Raw genomic sequence first — 23,951 nt, 5'->3', positions numbered from 1 at the left:
TAATCCTAATGTAAATTTGAATATGATGCATTCGAAGCTATTAATATACCCTTAATATGTATCACCATGTGTGAGCCTCAGAACACTTCACCATGGTTTAATGAACTTTTATATACAAAGACACAGCATAGACTAGAGAATGTCACTCGCCCCAGGTCCTTGTGTTTCCTTATGCCAACAGCAGCTGAAAGAGTTCCAGAAATCTCACTCTAGAGATGTCTAATTCTCTTGAGTGAAAATATGATGGAAAAAAATAACTTTTTAATCCCTTACCCACCTCTAGCCAATCTCTCAGTAATTAAATACCAGTTCTGTAGTTGAAGATTTTGTCCCACTGAAAAAAAAAAAAAACAGAAAAAAATCCACCATGTTCTATAGAGCTAGGATTTCATCCTCCATATACATTTATTTTTGCTCTGTTCTAGGTTGTTAACAAAGCTCATTTAATTGTTCCATTTTTACTTGCAGAGAAATAAACGCACAGAAAATCCAATGTCATTTGGTGTGGCATAAGCCAGTAACCTTGGCATTTATTAGCGTTATGTTGCTGAGATACGATTCTGTAATTAGATATTCCCTACTGTTCCATTTCAGAGTGAATCCTGTCCAATCTTGAATTTATCTGCTTTTTTTTTTTTTATTCTTGTCCTGATGAGTCAAGGCACTGACACTCAACTGGGTTGTTGTTGCGAAAGAGGAATTTAATTTTTACGACAGAGAATGAAGAAAGAAGGAAATATCCTGTAATTCAGAGAAGCAGCTACCTGTGTTTGTCCTCATAGGAGAAGCATAAACTTAGTTCTTCTACTTGCAACACTGAAAAGAAAATAATTTTGGAACCAAGCCCTAGGAAGTTTTTCTTGGTACACTTTTAACCCATGTGCTTACCGATGTCCTTACTGGGAGTAAAAAGTAATGCCAAGCCAAATCTGAACAGCTGGCATAAGAAACAGCTATTATGAAAGCCACCGTCAGGTAAAAAGGAAAGAGAAAAAACAATCAATGATCTTAACATGGACCTCAATCTTTTTGTTTAGTTTGGCATAACATACTATCCATTAGACCTCGGAGTGGGCTTCCTTGTTTATAGCCCTGCTTATTTTTAGGTACATTATCAGGGATCTCAGCCTGCTTCTCTGTAGCACTATATCCTAGCTATTGTATTCTGTTCCCTGTACTCTCATGATAATAGCTCTGATTGTGTTGTGTTCCTGTATTCAGATCAAAAGGATCATGGATAACATTACAGAATAGCATGAAATCAAGGTAATTTTTTTTTAATTAGGGAATTAAAATATCAAAATCTGTTCATTTTCAGCATAGAATGGGAACTACATTTCTTAGCTGTATACTTCTGTGGCAGCTTTACAACAATGGATTAATAACTTATTTCTATTTGCAAAGTTATTTTGAAATCTTTAGCTCAGAGTGTTTGTGTGTGTTTTTTTTAAGATTGTATATAGTAAAGTTGGTCTTCTCCAGGTTAAAAATTTAAACTTACTTGTATCATCCTTGGATATTTTATCATCTGTTGATGTGCTGAAATGAGCAACCCTCTTGACCTTCTTTCAAGTTGAATTCTATATTTTACCCTAGGATTTTATAAAAGAACATGGTCATCTTTATAAAGAAGGTCGCTTCATTCCTGAGGAATTTTTTAGGCACTTTAATAGTACCATTGAGGTCTATAAGGAGTTTGCAGACACGTTGGATCAAAATGACTGCATTCTGCCTTCGACAGTAGAAACACCAGAGAATGGTAAGATGGCTATTGCTTTTGTGAACAGAAACTAAGTAGATATAAATGGATGATTTTTCCTTTGATTTCAGAGATACTAAGGATCTGATGCTAGATCTCCATTTTATTGCCAGTTAAAATGACTACCAACACCAAAACTTTTATTTCTGTTCTAAGTAGTTTTATCTGGCAGTAAAACTAGTACCATCATTCCTAATGACATCGTTCCTTAATATAATCCAAAATAACTTCACAATACTCTGCTCTGTTTCTTTTCATCCCAAGTATATCCTGGATTGTCTTTTTACATTGCTCTTGTTCTTCATCCTATCTTCTGTTGATGCTTTATTTAGTTTTTATAAGGCAGTAAAGGAGCCTAAGATTGCACTACCTAAAGACTAAGGAGCTAGGATAAGTTGTAAATTGCAGCAGCATCAAGTCACCTCTGCATTTATCCCGCTCTCCTGAAAAGAACAATGTTTACTTGATTTTAAAAATTTAACAAGCTAAAGTCAGGCTTCTGTGGTTCATTGTCATCCTTCTAGTGAATGGAGGTTTTGTATTTTCTTTTACTCTCTCTAGGGACAACTACTAGGTTTTTTAATTAGGGCAACATATTCAGTTGCAGTCACACTAGTAATAACTAGAAGTAGATCAATGCCGTAGCCTAAGAACTTGTTTAAAGTAATTGCTCTTTCAGAATAGGCATTGAGTAGCAGCTCGGTGTGTGACACATCTGTCTATTAATCACATTGTCCTTTTTCAATTTGTCTCAATCCACTTTTAAAGCAGCCCTGTAGCCAGATCAGGATAGTCCTATAGCCCAGCATCTTATATAGAGGGAACTGTATTTTAAGTTACATAATGCTGACACACTCATTTTCTATTTAGATTCCAGAGTCGCTGTCACAAAAACATTTTTGTTTCCTCCTGTTGCTGCCAGCTCCCTTAGGAATGACAGCATTGGCAGTAACACTAACAGTAACAGTAAGTACAAGTCATTGAATTAATATATGTGTCTCCATTTTGTTCTGGTAGCTGATTATTATGAGAGTTAAGAGGAAAAGAATGTCTTAATTGTGCAAATTAATGGGAAGTTACTTATGCCTTATGGTAAACCATGTGTTTCTCAGCTGTTATACCAAAATGTAATGAACTTATCTAATCAAATTTTAGAGATGCCGTATATTTACAGTGGTACGATGGCTCTCTGCAACTTGAAGAGGTCAAATCTCTTCACTCTGCCTCACTGCTGTCATGAGGTCTCCCTAGTTGTATAACCTGGGCGAACGTGGCTATCCCAGACACTCATTTTAACTCTCCAAAGGGAAGCCATTGCAAACAAACACTGTAGATGTCCTGAACTGGGCCCAGAATACTCACAAGGGTGGATAGGTTGTCTCTACGTTGTATTTTGAGACTAGTCATGATCCCAAGCCTGACTCCAAACTTGAAGACAGTAGCTTGCTGTAGTAGCAGTAGGGCTAGCTCCACAGTCAGCGTGTTTTCAGTTGAGGTCAAGGATGTAGTTACTACGCTTTTGGCAGGCTGTAATCTTCTGTTTGGCTTGGTCATCTCTGTATTTCTCATCTCTCTTGATCAGTGTATTACATGACTGGCCAGTAACAGATAAGACAGCCTGGAGTTCTTGCTATTAGAGCCTCAGCATTACCTATCATGAGGTCAGAAGGGACATATGAATCTAATTTGAAGAGAAATAGCAAGGTATCTGGGTCTTGTCATGACAAAGTGTACAAGGAGGCAAATATTACCTGGAGCCTTCCTTGTGAGCAAAAGAAGTGGCTTTCCCTTAGTGATTCCTAAATGGTGCTTAGAGCTTATAATATTACTGTTTCCCTTGTTCTTTTTTCCCAGATGCATCAGGATGATAATGAACTTTATTTTTTCCATTTCCTCTCTTCATTTCACAAACCTCCTTGTTAGCTAAATGTGTGGCGTTTAAGCATGTGGTTGGTACTGCTTCTGCTTAAGAAACCGTAGGCACGGAGGCAGCCTGTTGGACCTGATATAAGGGCATGACAGAGGCTGCTAACAGTGAGACAGATATAAGAGGTTTCTTCTCCTGTGATATGATACCTGTTATCCACTAGTTAGTCTCTGGGTTTCTACCACCATGCACCTTCCCTGTTAGCTTGCTCACAACCATTGTCAGGTTTGAAGCCCTTCCTGATTACTTTCTAATTAAGAGGTTTTAAGTGATTGCTCCCCAGAATCCTCTGAGTATTAAGTCTGGAACGAAATCCGTCTTCGACTCCTGGCTGCCAGCCTGCCTCTCTGGAAAAGACAAACCTCACTAGCATAAATTCCTAGCCAAGAGGTCACAGAGTTGGCTGCAAATAACCTGAAGAGCCCACAGCCAATTATGAGGCACCAGGAGGGGGCTAAAGAGTGCATGCCTGTCTCTCTCAGGTCTGAACATGTGATATTTTTTACTGCAGCTACTAGAGGAAGAATATTCAAATGCAGCCTGAAGCTATGGGAATGGATCAAGGAGCCAAAAGAATGAGATAGCTAAATTACAGGAGCAGTTCAAATGAAAAGAGTTTGACCCAGTACAGTAACCGGGAGGGACACCAGGCAGTGCAGCAGAGGCCAGGGCCCCCGGCCTCTAAAATAAGCACCTGTGCCAGTATACTGGGAATGGGAGGATAGAAGCAGATTTATTAACCTTGTCTTATAGCTGCAACTGATAATCAAGGAGGAGAAAAGCCTAATTAAAATAATGCAGTATGTCAAAGAAATTGCTTGGCTGACCATATGCTGTACAGGTGTGTTTTAACTGATTATCATTCTCTTAAGCAATGTATTGGAAAATTGGATACCAGTTAACAGCCTTATGTAGAAATGCCATGAGGACTGAATGTCTGGGGCTGGGGACAGTTTTAACTCATAATCAGCTTAAAATACATTAACTTGGGCTTTGGATGCTGACTAGTTACATTTTAGTAGTTAATTTGGATTTTTAGGGGTTGGGACATGTGACATCTTTATTCACATTTCTCTCTTACTCCCTGAGAATGGTCTTCAGTACTGGCTGCAGGTTTGCCGTGGCTTTATTGCCAAGAAAGTTTTCTTTTGGTGTTAATCCATGCCTTCTTGTGAAGGAACAGCGATGAATAATCCTTATTGCTTTTTGCATGAAGAGTCTCCAGCATAGGGGGACCCTATCTGCCTGCTTTGGTACTGGTCTCAGAGCAGCACCTCTACATTCAAATTTCAAAAGGAAAACATTTGGAAAAGAGGGGAAACATGAATATCAGAAAAAAAAGCATCTCAACACACAAACTACTGGAATAATTTTATTTAAAAATATGACTGTCTTTACTAGCAAGCAGTTTTAAAATAAGCTATTTAAAATTAATAGTTTCTAGACTGTTTAGAAGCATTCACTGTTTACAGCTGTATTCTTCCAGATAAATAATAAATATTGAATCCATTAATAAAGTCTCTCTAGAGTCAGATGACTTAAACTGCTCTTAATGCTAAATTGCAGTTAGTAAAACCTGAAGTGTATCATCTAATAACATCACTTGTGAAATAATAGCTATCATAGGGATTGTGTATCATATAAATTAGCTATATTAACATTTTTTCATCTTGAAGCTACATTTATTTCAACAGCCATATCTCATGACTTCAGTGCATCATTATTACTCAATGATAAAATTGATATATTATAATAAAGCAGAACTCTGACAAAATCTACATCAAAAATCTTTCCCGAACTAAGTGTAAAATTGAACAATTGATCTCATTGTTTCTCTCGTTCTTTCTTTCTTTCTTTCTTTCTTTTCTTTCTTTCTTTTTTTTTCTTTTTGGAATGGCAGTAGCGCTTTTTTCATCCTTTTAATATTAATTGTAGATCTGTGGCATGTTCCCACTCCAGCTTTGCACCCATAGAATTATTTCTCCACCAACCCCCCCAATTTCTTTAGTCTGTTTTGTTTTTCCTTCTCTGTGCTGCATCACTCTAGTCCAATTTAAATTCCAAGTAACTGTTTAAATCTGAGTCCTGTTGGTACTTATCTGGAATCTTTATGCTATGCCTAGTCTAGACAATTTGAATGAGATGATTCCTATGTAAAGAAAAAGTGTCAGGATGAGAGATGTTGAGTTGTGATGATCTCTTCTTTCTGTGGTTGAACCAAACTGAATAAATGGTAGTCTTTTTCTTCCCGGTGAATGAATCTTGTGTTGCCCTGCCTAAAACTTGAACTCACTAGTTATTACTACCACTTCTCACTCGCCTTAGTGCAGTAGTATTTATATTTTCGTAGAAAGTTCAGTATTGCTTTCTTCCATTTATGCCCCTAATTTTCTCATAATAATTTGGCTTTATTCTTCAGTACTGAACAGTGCAAGAATACGTATGCTCTGTAAACAGAGATCTCTATAGTGTTGTAGGAAGAATGCTGACTTTTATAATTCAGCGAAGAATACCTTAGTGTAATTCTGTAATTGCACAACAATTTGAAAATATTAAGCCATGGCTTAATCCAATTGGTGTTACATTCTGTACCTTTGTTCCACCTTTATAGTTAATGGAAAACACTAACGAGCAGGTGAGAGCTGTTCTGCATTTGTATAGATAAAATCTTGTGTTGGAGCTGAGCTGAGGAAAAGTGAAAATTCCTTTGAGACGTATACGGCAATAAAATGTAGCCAGCGGTTTGAGTCGTAATTGCTTGCTAAACCTACACACGTGGCTCAAGGTGGAGATCAGCTCAATAACTTCATTGTTTAGCTGAGAGGCTTTCAGTGTCGATATATTGTATTCCCAGTTTAACATCCCAACGTCCGTGAAGATTATGCATAAAACTACTACAGATGAACTCACTTCCTGAGGGATTCTTCCGTATGCTGCAAAATGAGAGCTTCGTGCTGGCCTGCTTCTCTCCCCTTTAGCACCATGAGATAGGATCTCTTTCAAATAAAAAACATAAACTGCAAAGCCAGCAGTTCCTCTGGCATTGCCCAAGGACTTCACAAAGTTACCGATATATCTGATTCCTCCTATTCCTTCTCCTGCTCTGCCTTTACAACTGTTGGGAGTGGGAAATTGTGTGGAGCTCTAAAGTTTCCAATATAGGATAGAATTCCTATGGAATAAATAAAAGCCTGTTGACAATCTGCTTACTTTTCTTAATTGCCTTTTCTTCAGTAGGACACAGATCCCTGGAAGGTTCTTCAGACTGAAAATTCTCCAACCTATTCTGTTTTAGATGTTACTATAAATAAAAGGCACATGATAAAACTTGCCATGACTCGTTTAATTCTCTCCAGATCTTTCAAGACACTTAGTTCTGGACTTGAAAGTGAATCTAAATAATAAGTTGTCATTTGTTTTTTTAAGGTAGTTTTGGGGTGGTGATTTTCTTTCAAATTAACTTTCAAATTAACCCAAATACAATCAGATTATATAACAAAAGTCTGTTATTGTTTACTTTTTAAGATAACTTTGGGTGGTGGGTTTTTGTTTTCTTTTTTTAACTGTATTTAGGTTCTGTCTCTGGTTTCCAGGTCCCCACATGGAAAAATAATTGTATTTTCCTTTCAGATTTTCATAGATGCTAAAGAAAGTATCTACAGTTGAAGATAGCTGAAATCAGATTTTTTGACTATTAAATATCTCATTGTTAAGGAAGCTCTTCAGTTGTCTAAGACTCTTTAGTGTGTCAGAAATTGTAAAAATAAGGGTTCCTAACTTTCACTGGTCTCTCTGAATGCTTTGCATAACATTTTTCTAGAAGTTCACATAAAAATCAGCGTGCTTGCCATTGCATGCTGCCTGGCACTGCAAAGTAGACTGAGGGTTTTTGAGGTTGCTCACTGTACAATAACATGTTATCAAATGATTTTTATGGCCTATGCGACCTGAAGAGTTTTTCCTCTTCCCCCCCCCCCCCCCCCCCACTTCTCCTTTTTCCCTGAAGTTTACAGGGCAGAATCCAGAAAACATGGCAATCCGTATAGTTAAGAGGACTTACATAATTCAGTTACAACAATTCAGTTGTATAACTGAGCAGGCTCACATTGGGAAATATGACTAATGTGATTAAGGCAAAGCAGTCTTGTATTTTTCTTGACTACAGTAGAGCAATATAGAACTTTTCTTCTGGGAATATGCTGCAAATATGGTTCAGATAAAGTAATGATAGGCACTTTTTGTTTAAGATATTTAGGACGGTTCTGTACCACTTAGATTTGGCCCAGATTTCTTGAAGTTCAGTTCTGCAAACAAACTTTCCCTATGCCTAGTCTAGGACAGGCAGTTCGATAAAGGATATGCCCCTCCAGTTATTTTCTGGTCTTAGTTTTAATGTCAGAGGAGACAAAATCAGACTGATCAATAGCGTCTCTATTCAGGTTCTTCTCTGTAAAACTTTTATCTACTGTCTTTCCCTCCTCAGTAGACAGTCAGATTTCTTACATGGTAAGCTAGCATCTGTTCTGCTTGACTGATGTTTCCTTTTACTCTGATAAGTGTATCGGGTGCAAGTAAAATTCAAGCTGCTATAGACAGAGTCTATAATTTGTAAACAGTATGTTATATAAAAAATGGACTTTTTTTTTAGTTCTGCCCACACTGACTCTAGAAACACAGCTTAATTTTGAAGATAAAAAGAACTTTTGTGTGTGAGCCGATAGCATGACAACCAGATAATCTCAGAGATGAAAATGAGTTGCTAGTTAAGAATGAGAAAGGTCTTTTTTAAACGAAAGTTTTTTCTTAGGGGCTTTTTAGTAATATACTGTATACACATTGATTGACCCAGTTTATCATACCATGCGTGCTTTGTTGTTTGCTCTTTGCATGAGTCACTTGCACAACAGTTTCCAGTGATGTCAGAGTCCATTTTCTTATTCTGTACCTAATCACCTACTTTTTTATGATGCTTATAATTTGAGGATTTTTTCCCTGTAATCTGATAATACACCTACTAATTGAGATGCAGTCACCACATCTCAAAACGAACTGAAACTAGATGGTTGGTGTCTAAACTAGCAGTCTCCTGTGGCTCACTTTGCATTTCAGAAGGTGGATCCTAGGGTGACTCCATAAGATTTTTCACATCCTGCCCTTGATTAAATAACTGGAAGGCCAAATTTTAGTCTCAGCATGCATACAGCTGCCTGTGAACAGAATGGAATAGCTTGTGTACATAAAAGGGAAGGATTTGGGCCCTTCTGTATAAAATGTAAAAAGCTATCAAGAAATAGTAGCAACCAAATAGCACACAGCCAGGCTTCTACTTACAAGGGTTTGATCTCACTGAAGTCAGCAGGGCCTTTCCAGGCAGGCATTAGAAGTGAAGTCAGGCTTATTTTGTTACATTAACCTCTCTTGAGAGGCCTTGTGTAGGTGGTTCACTAGCCTGAGTGTCCAGGCAAAGTGTCTATTTAAAATCAGTAGTGCCTTATGGCTCTTAAACAAATACAGGAAGTGGCTATTTAGAAGTGATGGATATATGCTCTTCAGAATTACTTTTTTTTTTAAACACAATAACACCTTTCCAAATTGACAAATCTAACACATTGAAGAGAAGGAAAGAGAAAATGCTCTACAAATGACAAAGAAGTAGTACTGAAACTGTGCAACACGGTTCTTTCAGGAATGGGAAGAACATCCTTGCAGTGCAAAGGCCTCAGAAAAGTTCCTGTGAGATTTTGTCCTGAAATGCACCTCATGTATACAGCACTTTGAAGTATCTCTTTTGCTATTTAAGATGCTCTGATGTAGGTGGTGCATAAACACGCTGTTGCTAACAATGTTACCCTGAAGATAGTATTCTGGCATAAATCTGTCTTCACTAACGAGAACATCTGTAATTACAGAAGAAGCACTTGGCTTTATTAGCAGCTCCAGCCTGCAAGGGATCAGCATAGCACTGACATCACTGCTGTCTCTTCTTATTGGCTTTATTTTGGGAGCCATATACTGGAAGGTAAGAAATACTACATTTAATTGTTTACATAGTGATGCGTATTAAATTTCATGCCCTTGGAGGCAGGGAAAACAGCACAGTTCTGCATCTCAACACAGGCACCTCTTTTGATCTCCACTGAATTATGTGACATGTAAATGCGAATCTCTTGTCATACTCTTGAATTCCACCACCAAACTGTAAATCCTGTCCTATGAATATGCTAGCTATATGGTTCCTAACTGGAAATTAAAAACGCATGGTTCCCCTAATTTCCCAGGTTTCCTGTCATATCTTGAGAAGCAGATTCTGTTGCTTTTACCCATTGTGGCTGTATCTACAGTGCAAAGGCTTTAACTGTAAAACTGTATCAGTAAGAGACGTGTTTTAGAGGGCTGGATTTAGCCTATATTTTGCAAGGTGATTTTGATATTGAAAATTTGAAACAAAACTGGAATATACACCAATTGTTTTTGGAGTTTTAAAAAGAAAGCTTTAGAATGTTTATATTTAACTCATTTTCTTCCTAGAAAACACATCCGAAATCCAGAGCAGAAAGTGATGAAACTACACAGTGTAATGACTGTCAAGAGGAAAATGAGATAAGGTATTTTGTTTCACTTTACACAGTTATATACAAATGTAAGTTTATCTTTGAGAGTTGCTTTCTGCAAGTCTTACTCTCATGCTCTCAAAAAGATAAACACAAAAATACCCCAAACACCGTATGCAGGGTTTTGCCGTAGAGGCACAATATGTGTTTACAACTTGTTCCTTAAAGAAGCTTCTATTCTAAATATAAGAGTTGGTGTGGAGGAGATTTCCATATACACAGTTTTATTAAGAGGACATTACCTTTCTCTTACCTGTCCTCACTTCCAAAAATCAGCAAAAGGAGTAGTGCTGAAAAGCAGTAGTTTCAAAGGAGTATCTTAGCAGAGAAATGAAGCCAACCCAGGATAGCTGAGACCTATAGGGGAAGCAACAAAAAGAAGTGGATTTTGTCATTTGCCGTATGATACCAAGCTGGATTCGTATTACATGAATAAACAGAAATAAGTCTCTTGGCTGTGCTCCCAAATCCTTTTAAATTTATTTTACATGAACTTTTCAGAGGTTCTTTCACTTCTTGATGCTCCCCTGGATGTATGCGTATAAGGATCTGTTCTTTCCAGTTTATTTTAATGTTCACAGAAAGTTGATGAGGATACATTCAAACCCTAGTAACTTCATAAGGTCATCCTGAAATGGTTTGCTGCTTTCTTTACATTTAAAGATTGTTTTGTCTAATTTTAAGCAGAAATAACTCTCTATTACTCAGTTGATCAAATATACCTTAGAAATAATAGTTGAAGACATTCCAAGTTGCATTATGACATGACCTAGAACAAGAAGTTTGCAAAATCCAGAAGAGGACTTAGGAATATTCTAACTTAGAACAGCTCATGCTAAAATGTCTGGGAGTAATATTTAATTTCATTTTTCAGGGTCTTTAATCAATTTTTAACTGTGAGGGATTAGGTGAAGGTCTAATGCACATGGCAGAGGTACATACCTTATACTGTAGGCTCGTCATATTTTTGGATGAGGTGTCTCATGTTGCCCACTGTTGAAGACAGGAACAGACAAGGTTCTGAACTAGCAAGTTCCCAAGCTTAGCAATTTTGGATGGATGGGCTGAAGTTTCCTGTGTTCAAACTTTCTAGAATAATACATTCATAAAATACATTTTCTTCATGGGCAGTTCATAAAAAGAAAGACTACAAATAACTCATCCTGCTTTAATTTTAAAACCTGTGAAACTGGACATGCATCATCCTTTTAACTTCAAAGGAAATATAAAACTTTACTTTATATGAGGAATGCTTTACATGTTTTTATTGTAACTAACTGCTAAAGTATTATGTTCTATTTCCTCAAAAACGTTAGCATTGTAGTAATAAAGTACCTATTTTTTTTAAATTTCAGTATGTTGCAGCAAAAAGAAAAAGACCATCTACAAGTGTAGCTGTTACTTTTTCTCCCTCAACACTGTTACTGTTTCATGTACTGGTAAGCTCTTGTGCTTGAGAATCCTACCATAGGCTTCATAACTTCTGTCCACTGCCACTGAAACGTAAAGTGATTTGGAGTCCATTTAGGGAGAAAGGAAACAAGTGGACTTAGATTACACCTAAGATCTTTAGCTACTAATGTAATTAATCCTGTATCATGAATTTAGGCATCTGAATTTTAACCTGAATGTTACAAAGTGAAATATGCCAGTATTCCAAAATGAGCGACAGCTATTGCTTCTCCTTTTTGGCATGGCAGCCAATACTGGGAATTCTTCAGCTGTTGTCCTGTAGCTGTTTCAAAGCAGTGTGACCTGCAAAATAGATTCTAAAAATAACAGGTGAGTGTAGGAGAACAGGCCAAGTAAAAAGCTTCCCCCAGGACCACAATATTTACAGAAGGATGAGCTGACCTTCTGTTAATTGTTGTTTACTCAGCACAGTTTGCAGCCTTCACAGCCTTATCAGATTCATCATTCTTGCTTTTGTATATACTAGTGAGCTGCTAATGCGTGTGAGCTTTCTCATTCCCAGTGTGTCTGTACAAAGGGCGCTCTTCCCTGCAAGGGACTTCTTCCATCAGGAATAATGCTGTATTTAACCTAGGAAATCTTTGACAAACGTCTGGCAGATTTGGGCAGTGCTGGATGCTTCCTTTTATCTCAGGAGCCAGAAGAGTAAATGTAAGACTATAACAGGCAGTCTAGGTTTTACAGTTTATCCTGTAGGGATCACTTTCAGGTGTCTTTCAAAGTGTTCGTGGTGATCATTTTGGCCACTATGAGTCTACCTAATACTTTATTCTAAGTGAGAAGGCATCTGCTCACTAAGAAGGAAATCATCACTGTGTTGGACAAGCGGTTTTGCTCTCAAAAAGACATAAACTGAATTTGTTGCTGGCTTATCCAGATGACTGTAAAAGGAAGTTTATTGCAAAGATTGCCAGATACTAAAAAAGAACAAATGTAACAGTTCAGTAACACCGCATGAGTATAGTCTCCTCACCATCATCTAGGTAACATCAGTGGGCTCCTGCAGGCAAGTGCATTTCAGACCGAGGTTGGGAAGTGGCATGAAACTGAAAGGGAGTCACATAATAATTTTGGTTTCTGAATAAAGGAATGCCTGTGCGAGTGACACGGAACATTTTCGTTTCCAAAACTGTAAGAAAAAAATGTCTTTGTCTTTTTAAAAGTTGTACTCTTTGGGAATGAGGAGAGGAAAACTAATCAGCAGAATTATGATTTCCTTTTTTCTCTCCAAGCAGGTAACAGTTCCATGTTCGCTTCATAAATGAAGCAGCTTTAAGCGCATTCGTATTCCTTCTGGAGTGACAGACTGAGTCTGCATCTGTTGTTGCTGCCCATGACTCCATAGACGTGCTATAGAAATGAGGACAATTTATGTTTGTTACTGTGAAACCAACACTGAATTGAACAACATTGAGAAAAGTGTGCACTGAGCAGGACTCTATTTTATGTGAATATGTACCTTGTGTGGCATTTGGGGATTTTTATTTACATTAATACTTGCAGCTGATTCTGACAAACAAAGTCCTGAACAAAAAGCATCTTTCAAATGCCTCCAACTATGTATAATCATTGAAAGTCGTAAATATGTGTGCATCCTTAATTTAAATTCTGTGTCCTCTTCCTTACCTTGGTGTCTTCAAATGGAGTTCTCTGAACTGACAGAAAACGCAGAAATGGATACAGATAAAATGCTCTTCAATTTTGTATATACAACTTGAAAGTAAAGTCAAGCCATGGACGAGTGTACTAGCCTTTTACTTATAAGGAACTGGGTTTATGTCTGGCAAAGGTCTCGTGTACGGCAACATGTGGTCTCTGTCGGGTGCCAGGTGGCTGTGTGCCCACCCCAGAAAGCTTCAAGAATTCATCAAGGTTGATGGTTTCTGTTCAGGAGGAGCAATACTGGATGAAGAAAAAGTAAACAGGAGGCGATAGTACAGTGTGGAGCTTTCAAGAATTAGGAGTAACTGCTGGGTATGTGAACACTGGTGAAATCTCCGGCTACGGAAAGGGAAGGGAGAGTAAAGAGTCTGAGTTGCGTTCAAACATCAGAATAAAAGCAAACCCATGAAATGCATATGAAATTCTGAAGATGCATGCCATTGATATCTTGTCTTTACATATATAGCATAGAAAATTTGAAAGATCCTGGAGGTGTATTTAGCTGTTGCATACATCAGCTATAATTAATGTTTGCATTGTGTTTTAAATAATAAATAAGCTTTAATATCCTGGCATTCTCCACTTTTAAGGTTAATTGTCTTGAAATAGAAGAGAACAGCTTTATTTCCCCCTTGTTTTCTGCATCCTTTGCTGTTATTTCGTACATGGAATATGTACAGGATTGATGTGCAGACATGCATTTTCAAGTAAACCTTAGAAATACCATGGTAGAAATTGCAAGTGCACTTGTGCATCTTTTTGTCCTGTCTCTTTCCAGATAATAGATAAGAATCATTTATCTATCTTAGGAGTTTGTACTTCAGAATGTAGAGGTCACTCACCTCAAATGACAAACTGTCTAACAGCCAGTAACTAGGTCAGTAAGAGTTTTAATTTAAGTAACTTAAAAAAAAAAAAACTCTTTTAATGTTTTTCATAAAGTTGAATTTATCTTTAAAGTATGTAATTACTTAATTTTTTAAGAATTCTTGTGGATGCTTTAATCATCTGCAAAATTTTCTGGGAACCAAATGTCAAAACAGTATGACATACATATATATGTATGTGTATTACTGGTAAAACTGATCTGTCTTTCCTACGACCAAAAAGAAAACTCCTCAAAACCTTACAAAGTTTGATGACAGAATTTATGTGTGTGTATAGCCACTTTGCATAGAATTTTGGCCCCAGTGAAATCAATGGCAAAACTTCTTTTGACTTCACTGAGACCAGGATTTGATGATGTGGATCTAGTTTTCATTTATACTAAGGCCATTTTGCACTGCTAGAGTGTCATAAAAGGGTCCTCAAGTCCTTTTCAGCCAGTGTAAATTAGCATAGTTCCATTAATGTTAGCAGAGCTCTGGGGTTTGCAACATCTGAGGGCCTTCTCTTAGACTGTATCAAAAGATGTTTAGTGTGAGAATTCGGCTTTCATTTTTATTCAGAAGATGCTGGGGCACTCACCACTTAATGAGAAAGAAAAAGGTGCTCAGCACTTCTGTAAAGCAAGTGCATTGCAAGTTTCAGCTCTGCAAAAATCAAACAACAGTGTTGCATCTGCAGCTCAGTCTTACATGCCAACGTATAGTTCTTTACGCGCTAGGTCTGCAGACTCTATGTTTCAAACCTATTTAAGAGTTACCCTGAAGGAAATGTCAGCCTGACGTAATATTTGATAGGAAATTTGCACCTTACTGGTAATGCAGAGAATAGCTGCCTACAGGTTTTGACAGACAGGAAATGTAGCCATAGTAAATGGAAGCAATTATCCTTACCCATTTTACAAAAATATTAAATATTTCATGTTACTGTGTGGTATGTTCTCAAATCAGTTTTATGCATTTGAAATCTTACAGCATTCTCCGTAGATTCAGTTAAACAAAACATCTAGCATTTATTGATATTCTTTGTTCATAAGAATGTTAGTTTTCCTAAATACGTATTTTCCAGAAAATCAAATATACAATAGCATTGCACATTGGTGTGCCTCAAATTATACTTTGACATTCAAAATGCATGGTGTTTTAGACTCCTTAGTATACAGTCTACTGTTTGATGAGAAAAGATAAGATATTATGTAAATTGAAATATACTAACCACCACATGAAGTAATACCACACCTAATCAGCTTAGCAGAACTGTTCTGACAGCTTGTGGTTTTCCTGTGTTTCCCACCCCCTTCGGATTTGAACAAAATAGTTCAAAACAGAAGGACACATTCAGACATTTCTGAATACAATAGATTGCATGGCACTTGGAATTGTAATTATGAAATTATTGGAACGTTTCTGTGCCCAATTTGTGCCCAATTTGTCTACCCACTGCAGAGGCCTTTACTTCAGATATAGTAAAATTTTGAAAGACTACGGACTTGTGAGACACCTTTGAAATCAATGGAAATAGATTAAGTTACTTTTCTATGTGAGCCGCAGTGGCGGCAGGAATAGTCCCTTAATTGCTTCTTTATCCAGTTTTAAGCTATTTGATTTCTGAAGATAGATTCAGATTGATAGATTTTTAAATCTGCATCATCACGATTAGAAAATGAGCGTCCTTTATCTTTAAATAAAATTGGAGAAAGCACGTGAGGCATTTTGTTTCCATGAAAGTCAACCAAACTTGGGGTTCAGATGTCTGTGGTTTTGTGAGAAACTAACATTTTTAAGTTTCCTTTGGAGTAGTTGAACTTTGCATGCAATTAATAGAGGCCTTGTGAGAAAAAAAAGCAGACAGTGATATACTGAGTAGCTCATTGTGCTATTTTAGATGTGTATTTACTTGAATAAATTAATGGTACTTATTTCATCACAAGGTCATTTTATAAGTAAGCTTATAAACAACTAATGTGCTATACTATGGAGTATGTGTACAACCTGCACATTTTTTAGATTCTGATCTTCACCAGCTCTGTTTTCTCTGTTGCTGTCTCTTTGTAATACGCTGACACTGTTCAGTACACACAATACAAGTATTACATTGAAAAGCTAACCATATATAAAATACAGATATTTTGAGTTAGATTAATATTTAAGAATTAACCAACCAATTCTACAATTCAGAAATTTGATTCAACTCTCTGTTAAATACAGACCTACAGTAATGGTGGCATGTTACTATTATGTTATCAAATTGATGGAACGCGGAAGCTTCAGACTCTTTAGTGATAGAGACACAGACTTTTGCTGGTTGCATCATGGGCAAATTCATTTATTTTGATGTAAATGTCAGCACAGTCTTACATAGTTACATTCTGACTGAAGGTAATCAACAAAGTTTATTAAATGTGATGTGTATGTATATATGTGTCCTCTTAAAGATAGATGTTTTCCTTGATCCTTTTTTATACCAGTTCAAATTTGGAATTTACATTATATACATATACTTTATTGTTCTAAATAAAGATATTATGCACTGCCAGATAATGAATATGTTGCTTTTTTTTCAGTCCTGTTTATGACCTTTTTAAAGTCCTGTCATCTCCCTGAGGAGTGTTCTGCCAAAATGCATGCTTCTAGGTGCAGATACCTTCATGATATGTTTCATTTCTTAATCATGCATTTTAAAGTTTTGTGCCATGAAAGTATGTCTCCATTATCAGACACCAGTGCTGATCCATAGTGTATTTGTGATTTTGGGAATTATTCCAATTTATGAATTACAAGTTGCTTGTAGCTCCTTAATGAGCTTAAAATTGTTTAGGCCATGCTTTAGGCAGTCTTTCTCATCCCATTCTTTCTATCAGACAAATGCTAGTATTTTATTTTAATTTATCACTAAAATGTCTGAACGTTATCGATGAACTTCGCTGGAGATATTCAAAACCCGTCTGGATGTGATCCTGGGCAATATGCTCTAGAGGTCCCTGCTTGAGCAGGGAGGTTGGACTAGATGATCTCCAGAGGTCCCTTCCAACCTCAACCATTCTGTGATTCTGTGATTCTGTGAACTTCTTTTGCAAGAGGTGTCAGTTGTTGACTAAAAAATTTTGTTACAAATAGTAGGGTTTCAGCCAAGACCAAAGCTTATCAGTTTTGAGGAGGGCATCCTGCCTTCCAGGTTTCAGCAGTTTAGCATGACTTTTCAGGAAGAAGCGTCTCCTGCTTTCCCTGCTTTCAGCCCACCTGGGAGGGAGGTGAAGACCCCTGGATGAAAGAGCAGTGAAGCTGTGGGAAGCAAACGCAGTGGGCTTTGTGAACAGTGCAAACTGATGAGGAGTGGAGAGCCTGGGAGGCAAGGAACAGGATTTGGGGAGGGCGGAACTGATGGCATGAACAAGACAAACCACGGTTGTTGATGTGGACAAGGTGTTAGGTCCAGAGCTGATGGACCTGGGGGAGGCATGGAGCGAGCGAAGGGCAGTCAGGCTCTGCACCGGTGCTGAGGCAGGAGTCACGAGCCCAGGTGGCACGAGTGGGGTGGCTGGGCTGGAGGCAAGCCAAGCACTTGGATCGACTAGGGCTGGGTGAGCATGGAGTAGCTGCCAAGGTTTGGAGATGAGCCTGCTTCAGCAGAAAGCAGAACTGATGTGAGAACAGGGAAGTAGAGTTGACTTACTTAGAAGTCAGGGAAGGCAAAAGTAACGGCAGGGTGTGTGGGAATGAGATGTGAGAGCTTTCAGATAGCAAAATGGTCCCAATCAGCTCTCAGTAAAGCCAGGAGCATGGTAATGCTAATATACACAGAGAGGGGCGAGGGTAAGAAAGTTAAAACTGAGAAAACAGATCTAACTCCTTACCTAAAGAGACACCACCATAATATTTTTTGTGGGCTGACTTACATTTTTTGACTTCATGCCTCAAGTAATGCTGAGTAACTCTTCCCACCTGCCAAATACTTAATCTGAACTCTGAAGCCTAAAATTTATTAAATTGAGAGAAGTATTTACCCTCAGTTCTCCAATTTCAGTGTCTCCAAAACAATGAGTATAAACATTTTATTCAGTGGATGAAAGCAAAGGAAATCTCTGCCCCAGACATGGAGAGCATTGATAAAGACATTTTCCTACTTCTATCAATCAGAAAAACAATGCTTATTTTTATAACCTACTGTTTCTTGATATCAATACATTTGAGCAGCTTAACACTTCTGTGAAATTACAGTAATTTAAATCAGCTGGATATGTGCCCAGTGACTCCAACATAATTTTATTCCATGTTAACAAATACACATTACTAAACATATTTTTTGCCCAAAGTTTCTGAATGGTAGCACATAAGATTTTTTTTGTTGTTGTTTTAATGAGATGGGTTATTTCCGGTTTTTCACATTGCATCAACAACTCGTAGATTCAGTTCCTTACTCCTTTCATGTAGCTGTTTGTGTTAAATGTTCTTCCAAAGTTCAAACTTTTCTGAAAGGGATTAAGTTGCCCAATAACTCTAGTGAGGCATGTGCTAAAATAACCAAGTTTCAGATTGTTATATGCTTAAAAGCAATTATTATGTGCTGCTGCGTAGTAGAAAATTAGGCTAATTTAAAGCAGATGATTGCCAAAAATGTAGAGTCAGGGAGTGGAAGTTTAGCCCTCTATTTCCTCCGTCATATCCTGAGAAAAGTTGTTTCAACACATAACAGGAGAAATACCAAACACAGTTATAGTTCGCCTGAGTTGTGGCCCTTTCTACAAGATCCCATGATATGGAAGCTGAAACTAAAAATACAGACTAGACTTTTTGCAGATGGATGTGAGACTTGGGCTTCCGGCCAGTCACAAAATACAGGGACAATTTTCTTTCTTTTCTGGCAATGAAGATATTTTCTTGAGCTCATGGAAAAATATTCCACTGAGATCACAAAAGCCTCTTTGTTTGTCACCAGTTCTTCTGTGCAGCATAATAGCATGATAGTAAAATTGGCCCAATTAGAGTAAAGAAGCTGCAGTGCAGAATGTATAGCTTTTGTCAGTTTAAGTGACTACCCCAAGTGACAAAATGTCATGTTAGAAATTTCACCTTGTCATCTCCCACACTGTGATTGATGATTATTAGGACCCCACAGGTTATTTAATCTGTCATGTTCTTAAAGTTAAATATTTTAGACCTTCCTTTTTCTCAGCAATGCTGTCATCGTTAACAAAACACAGAACAGCCTTCACCTTTAGAAATGACAAAATGGGGGATGTGTCTCTAAACCAATTAATAGCATCAGTGAAGGGAGAAACATAGCATCTGAATCTTTTGAATCGTATCCCTGAGAATAATGCAATGATTTCTTTGGGGCAATTACTTCCTTGGCGGAAGTTGGGTAGAAAGTACCCCATGGAAATTGCTGCACTACTCGGCAGTTTGTTGTTAATTCTTGCTTCGTACTGCTCCAGAAGAATTCAACTGCCTTAATCTATATAAGTTCTATGTTTTCTTGATTTTGTGCTAGGTGCTTTAACCTTCACATCAGACAAATAGTTTTGCAAATAAATAATGCTGTTACTTGCTGTAATTAGGTACTTACTACATTTCAAATAGAATTGCTGATACACAACAAAGCTGAAACAAGCATTCTAATGTACCTGTAACGTAGTACATGCACGTGTGTGGGATAGGGGGGCAAGAAGGAGGTGGTGTTGGCATTCAGCAAACTTTAAAGATAACTACTGTGAACTTCAGTCTTATATCCTAAAGGAATGACTGAATCTTTTCACAAATTCCAATGCTTGGCAAGGACAAGTCTCAAGATTGCCAGGTCCCATGCGCTGATCAAAAGGTTCACTTGGCTCCCCACCCTGTGCTGCGCTCCTCAGCCATCTGCAGTTTGGCATCATCACCTCACCTGCTCAGTGACTCCCTGTGCCAGACACACGTGCCCCTACCAAACCCTGGAGGCAAAAGGAATCTTATCTCCATACAGGCCACCAAGGTTATTTCACTGGGCTCCAAAATCAGATTCTGGGTTGCATGACTCCACATACTAGCCTGGACCACAGCTAGAAGCTCCCCAGAGCCCCAGGTCTCCTCTCTTGCACCCCAAACTTCTTCATACATCTTTATGTCCTGTAGCTCTCCCATCCCTCCTGCAACCACCACCCCCTGCCTCCCCTCCCACCACTTTCCTGTTGACTCATATTCTGCAATTAAGCCTTGTGAAGCCTAGTTGAGTTGAGCAGCCTTACCATGAGCAGTTTTTATTTGGTAGTAAAAATTTCATTCAGTATTTAGGAAAGAAACACTTTTAATTGCTTAGCTAAAGCTTAGACTTCTGAAGTTGTCCCAGTTGGCTTAACTGGAAAAGTTATTATATTTGTAACTTGAATGAAGGCTGAGATCACTGGGACAAATCCATCTGGATATGATACAGCTATGACTGAGGCACTGTTACTCTAATTGCATGGTGTGCTGCACTGCTCCGCGTCCATGGGTTGTGAGCACACAAACTTGCTGCCAGTGTTTCCCCAGCGAAAAAAAAAAGTTACACTAAAAAAGTCTGGCCTTCAGATTTAATATGACAATAGCTGGTCAAGTTAATCAGCTGCTTGTCTGTGCGAGCGGGTCTCATGTGGTGCTTGTTGACAAAACTGTCTAAAGAGGCTGACTGAAGTTTAACCTCTCCTCGCAGTAAACATCTTGCTGGTGCTCAAGCTAAATATAGCCTGGTCTCATTTTGCTGAGTTTCTCCTTCCTGCCTCTCCTTGTCCTCCAAGTGATCCATAGCTCTCCAACAAGTTCAGCCCCCCACTCTCTTCCTACCCCTCACCTCCATGTCTGTCACCAAGGACAGATGGCTCCTGGCCGGGCAGCACGCACCTTTCGTGGACACACAGCAGCCTGGAGATTTGCATGCTCTGGCTTATCAGAAGACAGCAGAGAAGCACGTAGCCTCAGAGGGCAGCCAGCAGCTGCTGCCTTCTAACTCCCCGGAGCAGCAGAGTCGCTCTGCAGGCGTACAGCGTTGGTGCCTTTAATTTTCTTTTGCTCTGGTCTCCCAGGAGATTCGCACTTTATTCCGCACAGCGGTCCCAATGCAACGGGAGCATGGCATGGCTGCCAGCTTGGCAAGCAGAGGGGTTGAGAAGGGCTTTGATTTCTGGTTTCCTCCTTTCTGGGCAGATGGTTCAACAATTAAGCTATTAACCCAAAAGAGGACTCTTCCTCATTCCTCTTCTGCATCGGGTTGGGAAGGCAGGTTTCTGGTTCCCAAGCAGATAAAGGCAGCAGCTCTGCAATGCGCGGCGCATTGCAGCGCCCTGCTGAGGCTTCCCGGCAGCCACCTACACACAGAGGAAGGAGTCCCTCAGCACCCCGAATCTTGCTGTATAGAGCCCTATAAAGCTTTAAACGCACCTGCCTCTCTCAATGGTTGAACTGTCCCCCCAAATTAATCTATATTTTTGGGCACTGTAGCTCCTAAGAGGAAAAAACAGTTCAGAATATTTACAATCAGGGTAGGCAGAGGCATATTAAAAAGAAAAAAAAAAATCACTTTTGAAGAAACTATATGGATAGTGACAACACAGAACGTCAGCCTGACTGAAATGCAGCCCAGAATCGTTTTCAAATTTCCTGATGGTTTTGTAAACGCCATGTCTAAATTTCAGGCATATAACTTAAAAATAAATTGCAAAATTTGACCTTTCTGCATTTTTAAGATTAGAAAATAAATCTGAGAAACTGCAGATTAGAGAAAAGCTAAACAGGCCTCACAAAAGTTATAATTTTCTAAATTCTATTAGCTCTATCTAATAGAATAGATCTGGCGATAGTGACAGTAAGCAAACCATGAATATAAGAAAGCAATAACAAAGAAACAATGGGAGTTATGTTATACAGCAACTCTGTGCTCAAGAGGTCAGCTTTTGGAGAGTTCAGGTCATTTCTTTTTTAGATGCATCTAGTTCTGTGAATGAGGTAATTAAATAATATTTATGTCCAGGTCCTGGAATTCTATAACTTCTTTGGGAGGATAAAATAGACCTAAAAGAAGAAGAGAAAATAGCAATGGATAAATTCACATCAACTATTTAATTAAAAGAAACTCTTGCATGATGTAAGCCACAGAATTTCACCCAGGGTTTCCTGAATTTAATCTGCCAATTTATGATGGACCTTGTGCATTGTAAAAAGGCATCTAACCTGAACACAAAGACAAATGAAAGCAAATTTACTATGCAGAAGCTTATTAATTATCGTTACTTAAAAAAAATGAATCTCATTTCCACTTCAAACTTTTCTGACTTCAATTTCTTTTTATGTGGTTCTATAAAGTGATAACAGTGCCCACCAGATAAGGACAGAGTTCAACTGCAAGAGACAGAGGCAGCCATCAGGTGATTCTGGCAACTACATAAAGAATTTGAGATATCAGAACATGTCATCTACTTGATAAGATATTGCTTATTCTTGGAGACTGAGAAATCTATTTGAGGAGGGAGCAGCAAAACAAGACAACACGGATTTTTCTTTGAAGAGTACAGGATATCCTGTATAACAATTTTGCACCTAATCTGATCACCACCATTTTTCTGGCCTTAAACATTTCTCCGCTTTAACCGTAAGATATTTAACTTGCTTTTAAAGCCACTAAATATCTTTCTGAACTGAACTTCATCTATGACTGATTCTTCATGAATGATTTCCAGTCCCATTACAAGTCATACTCTTTCTGTTTCAACATATATTTTGGAACTTAACACTTTGGGAAATCGACCAAAGCTATGGCTCTAGTCAAAAAAAAAAAAAAAAATTGCAGAAAAGTCTCTAGAGGTTAAGAGTATTTCCCACCATTTATCATAATGCCTCTAGCTGAGCTTACTGCTCTCAGAGCAGAGCTAGCAGAGCAGTTCAGGTGAGTATCCGTCATCCATTTCAGTGCAAAATCACCCAGATGAACTTGGAACACTTTAGAAAATGCTGGTATTTACTAAATGAAGTTCAGGTAGGTGATACGGCACTACAAGGGATGAGAACCTCTCTCACCATACATTCTGCCAGCTCAGAATGAAGGAGGCAACCTCCAGCAACAGGCTGTTAATGGACACCTGAATATGTGAAAAAAATCACATAATAGCCTGCGGCAATCATCATCTGACTGTGGTCTGCTATTAAGAGTAAACAAGCAAACATGCCAACAGCAAGAACCGGCAAATCACCCATCCAAAGAGCAAGTATGATGACTGAGACAAGGCAAAAGCTGATCTTTGGTCATAACATATGATCTCCAGAAACATCAAAGTGTAAGTTCCAGTTTTGAAGTTATTCCCTAGAAACAGAATTCATGATAATTGGTAAGTGGGAACCCTCCCTCCTTGCCTAATTTCCAGTTATTTCAGCCACACTTAGTTCTTCTGTAATTCCAGGCATTCTTTTCTTAATTACAGCCAAGACCTTAGAGCACCAGTGGGACAAATATAACCAAATTCACTGGCTGCTGCAGCTGGAAACAGATATATAAGAGGAGTTTTTAAGTGCTTTTTCTAATAAGTTACTTTTCTGGCCTGGAAAAAATTGGAATCAGTTGGTTTGTTTGCTGCAAAACTGCTGTACAGCATTTATTGGCCACTGTAACCCTGAGGAACAGACTCAAGAAA

General features: G+C 38.3%; 1 protein-coding gene across 3 annotated transcripts in view; it reads left to right on the top strand.

The window, feature by feature from the left end:
- KITLG (KIT ligand) overlaps positions 1–13,691 on the top strand; it is a 53,332-nt gene extending 39,641 nt beyond the window's left edge. The window contains exons 5-10 of one of the 3 annotated variants that reach the window (XM_068936767.1): positions 1,597–1,759; positions 2,630–2,725; positions 9,596–9,705; positions 10,215–10,291; positions 11,653–11,736; positions 13,003–13,691. In XM_068936767.1, the coding sequence (XP_068792868.1) occupies positions 1,597–1,759; positions 2,630–2,725; positions 9,596–9,705; positions 10,215–10,291; positions 11,653–11,692 (486 nt within the window). In that variant the 3' untranslated portion in view covers positions 11,693–11,736; positions 13,003–13,691. The other 2 variants (XM_068936776.1, XM_068936786.1) reach the window with 2 other exon arrangements.
- Positions 13,692–23,951: the final 10,260 nt, after the last annotated feature.

The sequence above is a fragment of the Struthio camelus genome, chromosome 1 (genome assembly GCF_040807025.1).
Source record: "Struthio camelus isolate bStrCam1 chromosome 1, bStrCam1.hap1, whole genome shotgun sequence".
Classification (NCBI taxonomy): Eukaryota; Metazoa; Chordata; class Aves; order Struthioniformes; family Struthionidae; genus Struthio; species Struthio camelus.
Note: the sequence above shows the minus strand (reverse complement) of the source record. Positions and strands in the feature narration are given on the sequence as shown.